Raw genomic sequence first — 6,850 nt, forward strand, 5'->3', positions numbered from 1 at the left:
AAATGTCTTCTTAACACGAGTTACTTCCTTCCTCCCTCCCTTTCTTCCTTCCTTTCAGAATCATTCTCCAGGGCCCCTGGGGGTGCCATGCTGACCGCTGCTAGGGTGGCCACTGGGAATTCGGAGCACAGGAAGGAGAGCAGACCACTCCCAGGTTAACCGTCCCCAACCTACAGAAGCGGTCACTCTGCGGAAGCCCCTCATTCCAAGTCCTAGGCCGGGAGTCCCAGTCTGAGCAGACCCCAACCAGCTTCATCTCGAGTGAGCAGCTGGTTGGGCCCTGAGGTTCCTCCCCACCCACCCACCCCCACCCCGGGGCGGTGATCATCCTTTCGAGGGCCCCTTCCAGCCCAGACAGGCTGATCCAGTTCTCGCCTGGGAGTGCCCAGACGGGGGCCTCTGCGCGAGCTCCTCATCCCCACCCAGCACCCAGAGCGGCCCTCTGCCCTCTCCTGCAGAGCCCATGGCTGCTCCGGCCAGAGTGTGACTGGACCCTCCAGGGACCTTCTCCTCTTCCTGTCCCAGTGAAGCCTCAGGAATGTGCCAGAACCTCCATGGCCCTCTCCACAGCCCTCCTTGTAAGCCCAGACCCTCTAAGCATTTAAGTGACTTCTGAATGCCTCCCCGCAACGTTCTCCCCTACAGCTTGATCAGCCTCGGTGCCCTGCCAGCCTCACACGCGCCAAGAGCCTTCCCTGCCTCTCCTGGAGGTCAGGACAGCATGGAGGCAGGCATTCGCAAGGACAACCCGGGACCGGTGAAATCATGGACTTGGGGTGCTCGAGGCTCTCCTGGATGCTTTGCCGGCATCCATCCAGCACAAGGGTTTTCTACCTGCTACTGTGGACACAGGAAACCACACGGAAGTGCGGCAGGCGCAGAGGAAAAAAGGAAGGAAGAGGAGAAGGGACAGGGAGGGAGAAACCCCAAGAAGCCGTGGCTAAGGATTGCTCTTCAAGATGGAGTTCTGAGCTCGCTGTTTACACCGCTGTAAAATGCAGCCAATGATACACTTACTGCTCCTGCAATTTGGTTACAACTCAGTGAAAGGTCCAGGATGCGAACCTCCAGGCTTGGGGAGTTTCACCAGTTCTGGGGGTCCACGGAGTGGGTGTGCACGTGTGTACAAATGCATGCGTGGAAGGAGTGGGTTTGCACATGTGTGTGCAAGTGCACTTGTGTGAGGAGTGGGTTTTCACCTGTACGTGCAAGTGCACGTGTGTAAATGTGCACACGTGAGCAGTTGGGTGAACACAGGCCCTGTGCGCTGAGGGCCACCATGGATCACCAACCCATATGGGTTTTGGGACCCCATGTCGGGGTGGGGTCCGCCACCGAGGCCCAGGGCGACCAGGCCTGGGATGGTCTGAGTCTCTGGGGCAGGAGGCGTGTCTCGAGATGTGTCACTTTGTGGGGGGGACCTGATCTCGAGAGTCAGCAGGGAAAGCCAGAGGGTCGCGGCTGGGGACAGCAGGGGGGTAGGGGTGATCAGGGCGAGCTAGGGAGTCACGGTCGGGCCCTGGTCACCACAATGCGCCAGGGACTGGGGTTGGGGGGGGGTCTTCGGGGCGAGGCCGACGTGAACTCAGGGTTGAGCAGGGGCAGCCGAAGGGTCACGGGACGGGGGGAGGGGTCTTCGGGGCGAGCCGGGGGTGTCAGCAGGGAGAGTTAAGTGGTCGTGGTCGGGAGAAGGTGGAGGGTGGAGTTCGGGGCAAGTCACGAGGTCGCGGTCGGGCGTCAGTCAGCCACAAGGGCCGGGGGCTGGGGGTCGGGGGTCATTGGGGCGAGCCTGGGGGTCTTAGTCAGGAGTCAGCCAGGCAGACGGGTCACGGGCCGGGAGGAGCAGTCAAGTGTCGGTCAGGCAGACGGGCCGGGGGTCAGGGGTCGGGGGTCATCGTGGCGGGCCCGGGGGTCGCGGTCGGGCGTCGGTCAGCCACAGGGCCAGGGGCTGGGGTTGGGGGTCTCCGGGGCAAGCCCAGGGGTCGCGATCGGGCGTCGGTCAAGCAGAAGGGCCAGGAGCTGGGGTCGGGGGTCTCCGGGGCGAGCCCGGGGGTCGCGATCGGGCATCGGTTAGACAGAAAGACCGGGGGTCTGCGGGGCGGGCCCGGCCGTGACAGCCAAGCCTCGGAGGGCAGCGGGGTGAGCCCTTCCTGCGGTCTGGAAGGAGCCCGGGCGCAGGGACCCGACGACCCGCGGCCTTGCCGGTCCGCAGCGAGCGCCCGGGCCCCACGGTGACCTTGACAAGGTCACGGCGGCCGCCGAGACCCACCCCCACCCCCCGCGGCCCGCACGGCGCAGGGGCGGGGCCTCGCTCCCGCCATGCCCTGGGGTGCGGCGCGCGGGAAGGGGCGGGGCCACGGCGGGGACGCGGCCAATGGGCGCGGCGCTGGCGGGCGCGGGGCGGGGCGCGGCGCGGCTCCCGGCAGCCCGCGGGGGCGCGGCGCAGCCAATGGGCGCGGCGGGCGGGGGCGCGGGGCGGGGCGTGGGGCCCTTAGCGGCTGCGCGCTGGCCGCCCTGTCCTTTCGGTCCCGGCGGCGGCAGCGCTGAGCCCTCGGCGCCCACCCTCCGGCTCCCCGCGCCCGCACCGCGCCGTCCGCCCGCCGCGCCGCCACCATGACGGAGCAGGCCATCTCCTTCGCCAAGGACTTCCTGGCCGGGGGCATCGCCGCCGCCATCTCCAAGACGGCCGTGGCCCCGATCGAGCGGGTCAAGCTGCTGCTGCAGGTGCGGGGCGGGCCGCGCGCGCTCGGGGGCGGGGAGGGGGCGCCCGGGGCCGCCGAGGGGGGCTGCAGGGGCGCCGAGGGCAGAGCGGGCCGCGTCGGCCGCGTGCACCGGAAGCGCGGGGCCGCGCCGCTTTGTCCGCGCGCCGCCGGGATCGGGGCCGGCCGCGCGTCACGTGGGCGGGGCCGCGGGCGCGCATGCGCCGTCCGCGCTGGCGGGGAGCCTGGGCGCGTGCGCCCGGGTCGGAAGCCCCCGACTCCCTCCCGGGGTGGGGGGCGGCGAGCGGACCGCGGGTTCTCCCCTGGCCGCGGCCGGTCTTGTCTCCGCTCCGTGCGGCTGCAGACCGGACGGCGCCGCGGTCCGCGGGGACGCGCTTGCAGGCCCCTTGCGGCGGCGGCGGCAACAATGTTGCAACCTTTAGTGGCAACATTGTTGCAACCGCGTTCCAGTTCGCGAGCTCCCGAAACCGCTTTCCCGACTCTCGCGATGAGCCCGCGCGCTTAGAGACGCCGGGGAGCTCCCTAAGGACACGCTTGGCCTCCGCGAGGCTGCCGGAGCGGGGGGAGCCCGTTTTGCGAGCCTGTCCGTCCGTCCGTCCGTCCTGCAGGTGCAGCACGCCAGCAAGCAGATCGCCGCGGACAAGCAGTACAAGGGCATCGTGGACTGCATCGTGCGGATCCCCAAGGAGCAGGGCGTGCTGTCCTTCTGGAGGGGCAACCTGGCCAACGTCATCCGCTACTTCCCCACGCAAGCTCTCAACTTCGCCTTCAAGGATAAGTACAAGCAGATCTTCCTGGGCGGCGTGGACAAGCACACGCAGTTCTGGAGGTACTTCGCCGGGAACCTGGCCTCGGGCGGCGCTGCCGGAGCCACCTCGCTCTGCTTCGTCTACCCGCTGGATTTCGCCAGAACCCGTCTGGCTGCCGATGTGGGCAAGTCGGGCACCGAGCGGGAGTTCAAGGGCCTGGGAGACTGTCTGGTGAAGATCACCAAGTCCGACGGCATCCGGGGCCTCTACCAGGGTTTCAACGTGTCGGTGCAGGGCATCATCATCTACCGCGCGGCCTACTTTGGCGTGTACGACACCGCCAAGGGTGAGTGTGTCCTTGCGCTGGGACTGCCGAGTGAGTGTGGGGCTGTGCTCAGGTGGGGGTTCAGTCACGGACCTCCGGGGTTCCACATTCCCGGCGGGTCGGGAGTGCGAGATCCAGCTGTGCACGGGGTTGCTGCGGTTCCTGAGGTGTCCTTGGACCGTGGGCAGCCGTTTTCTCTCTGCATTCTCACGTGGCTGTCTTCTGTGTGTATCAGTCTCTCTCTTTTTTTTTTTTTTCAGCTTACTTTTACTCATTTGACGGATTGAGATCACAAATAGGCAGAGAGACAGGCGGGGGCGGGGCGGGGGAGCACCTTCCCGCTGAGTAGAGAGCCGGATGGGGGCGCAGTCCCAGGACCTTGGGATCATGACCCCAGTAGAAGGCAGAGCCTTTAACCCACCGAGCCACGCAGCCGTCCTGGGTCTTTTTTAAAGGGTATTGTTGGTGTTGGCTTAGGTGGGAGCCTGATGAGTTCATTTTAACTTGTTCTTTTTTAAGAGTCTTTCGATTAGATATTGGAGGTTGGGGTCTCGTGTGAACTTTAGGTTGCACTGTTCACACCCTGGAAGCAACCATAGGCCTGCTAGCGTCGGGACTGGGATGTCTGCAGCAGAACGGGCTCGCATGTGCTGTGCCCACTTCCCGGGGCTGGTCTGACCCCTGCTGTACGGACAGGCTATTCCCTGGCACTGAGTCGGGTCCTCTGGCCAGCGGGTGGTCTGTCTGCCCGCCCACCGGTACTGGGCGTGGGGAGCTCCACGTGGAGCCAGGGTGGGCAGGACTGTTCCTGTACCGCGGTGTGTGCAGCACCAGGTCCTAACGCTGGCTGGTGGCCCCGCAGGCATGCTCCCGGACCCCAAGAACACCCACATCGTGGTGAGCTGGATGATCGCGCAGACCGTGACGGCTGTGGCGGGCGTGGTCTCCTACCCCTTTGACACCGTGCGGCGGCGGATGATGATGCAGTCCGGGCGCAAAGGAGGTATCGTATCTCCGTGCCGGTGACAGCGGCTCCTTCTAGATCTCTGGGGGTGGGGGGGTGGTTCTCTGGCCTCAGCCTCGGGAGCTGTGAGCCAGCAGATGACATACTTACCAGCGAGCTTGGGGGCAAGGCTTTGTGGGCTGACTTCACAGGGTGGGGGACTCCCAGGTCAACGACTGTGTTCTTTTCAAGGCTGCTCTAGACCCCCACAGCTTGGCCAGGTACCTGCCCAAGCCCTTGGTCCTGCCCTTTTCTTGGCTCTTGTCTTTCTAGCGTGGCCAGGGGTCTTGCTTTGATCCCAGGGGTAGAGGTGGTGCTCCTCGGTGACTGGAGGCGAGGGGTGGGAGTTTCTGGTTGTATGGTCCCTAACCGCCCACCCCCCACATCGGTGGGCTGGGCAAGGGCCATGAGCCAGGGCTCTTGGTGTGCCTGTGGTCAGAAGCACAGCTCCCCCGGAGAGTACCGTCCAGTTTCAGTGTGCTGTGTTTCTCGGGGTTCCCTTTGTGCCCCTGCCCGGGAAAAGCTCCCAGTCAGCTCTCCTGTCTCTCTTGCAGCGGACATCATGTACAAGGGGACCGTCGATTGCTGGCGGAAGATCTTCAAAGACGAAGGGGGCAAGGCCTTCTTCAAGGGCGCGTGGTCCAACGTCCTGAGGGGCATGGGCGGCGCGTTCGTGCTGGTCTTGTATGACGAGCTGAAGAAGGTCATCTAGACGTTCCTCCTCCAGACGCGGGGACCCAGGGAATCCTGTAGAATACTTTTAACTGTTACGGACCATTGATCTTCGAGAAATTCCAGTGTCCTTGTCCCGGCCCGATCATGCGTAGAGGCTTGGGGAAGGTTCCAAAGGGGCTCATTGTGATCTACCATTGGCACCAGATTCCATGTACTGATTATGGGGGGGGAGGGGAATCACGAGGTTTCGTGGGTCCACAGGCCAGCAGCTCCCTGGCACAGACCTTAGAGTCCAGGTGCTTGTGGGACCCAAGGTGTGTTTAAGTATTTATTTAAAAAAAAAAAAATCATGTCTACATTTGTACTTAAGCACTATTCTCTTTTGCACAGCCGAATATTTGCAATTATGTTTCATGTCGGGCATTCTGCTGCAAAACCATAAAAAAACGGGACACAGACTGGTGGTTTGTTTTCAGCTGAACGGCGTTGTGGGTTTGGGGCCGGTGGGCAGCACGGTAGGAGACGTGAGGGGTCAGGGAGGCTACAGGGCATGTCCTCCTGAGGCCCTGTAGGGTAGGGAGGCAAGTTCAGACCAGCCCACTGGCGGCTCATTTGCCGCTTGGGGAGACCCCCCTTGGGTGGGAAAGAGAACCCAACCTGAACGAGCCTTGGGGCGTCTGAGTGTCCCTGCTCCGGGGGGGGTCTTATAGGAGACCTTCTTTAAACTGCTGTGAGCTTCTGGGGCCCCCATCCCCCCCCATCTGAGCAGTACAGCGCAGCTAGTTTTCCTGCTGGAGAAAGACAACCCGGCCACATCCTGTGACCAGCATCAACCCTGGTCTCTCACACAAGAATCCACAGGAGCAGGCCCCGGGACAGGTCCACGTCCTCTGCACAAATGGCAGCACTGCAGGAGAGACTCGGGGCTGAATGTTGGGTCCTGGCTCGGCGGTGACCTGGGCTAGGAAGGCCAACGGGGTTTTTCTACCTTCTGGGGCTGGGACATCCTGCACATGGGCAGCAGGTTTCCGCTTAGAGACTGCGCAGGTGTAAATGTACATTTCTGCCCTTACGCGGGGTCCACTTAGAGCTTGGAGTCTGGGCTCTGCCCAGGGCTCCCAGGCAGGTTAGAAGGGGGGGACAGAAGCATGGGTCCTTGTACCCGTGTTAGCCCTGCCCAACTCCGGAGGAGTCGCACTGGGAACCTCCGCTTCGACCCATGGGAGCCCTCGTGTTCTGAATCAATGACCGTGTGGACGCGGCCTGCTCCCTGGAGCCCTGTCGATGGCTGGGTTTGGAGACCTTTGTCCCCTGTTTTTTGTACTGACGCTGGGGTGGTTTTCAGCACGGCCGGTTCAGCGATGTGGGGTGCTGGCTT

The 6,850-nt window shown here is 63.7% G+C and overlaps 1 protein-coding gene across 1 annotated transcript; it reads left to right on the forward strand.

The window, feature by feature from the left end:
* The first annotated feature begins 2,521 nt into the window (after positions 1-2,521).
* SLC25A6 (solute carrier family 25 member 6) lies at positions 2,522-5,930 on the forward strand. The gene is made up of 4 exons (XM_044235822.1): positions 2,522-2,724; positions 3,329-3,815; positions 4,657-4,797; positions 5,352-5,930. Exons 1-4 carry the CDS (start codon positions 2,614-2,616, stop codon positions 5,507-5,509), a joined length of 897 nt encoding a protein of 298 aa, XP_044091757.1. The 5' UTR covers positions 2,522-2,613; the 3' UTR covers positions 5,510-5,930.
* The last annotated feature ends 920 nt before the right edge of the window (positions 5,931-6,850 follow it).

Source organism: Neovison vison, chromosome X (assembly GCF_020171115.1).
Source record: "Neovison vison isolate M4711 chromosome X, ASM_NN_V1, whole genome shotgun sequence".
In the NCBI taxonomy this organism is placed as follows: Eukaryota; Metazoa; Chordata; class Mammalia; order Carnivora; family Mustelidae; genus Neogale; species Neogale vison.

Bases quoted from the DNA above. Each gene is read 5' to 3' on its own strand.
- SLC25A6 (XM_044235822.1), top strand. From the start codon at position 2,614: ATGACGGAGCAGGCCATCTCCTTCGCCAAGGACTTCCTGGCCGGGGGC. The intron at 2,725-3,328 runs GTGCGGGGCGGG...TCCGTCCTGCAG, and splicing joins GGGTCAAGCTGCTGCTGCAG to GTGCAGCACGCCAGCAAGCA. The intron at 3,816-4,656 runs GTGAGTGTGTCC...GTGGCCCCGCAG, and splicing joins CGTGTACGACACCGCCAAGG to GCATGCTCCCGGACCCCAAG.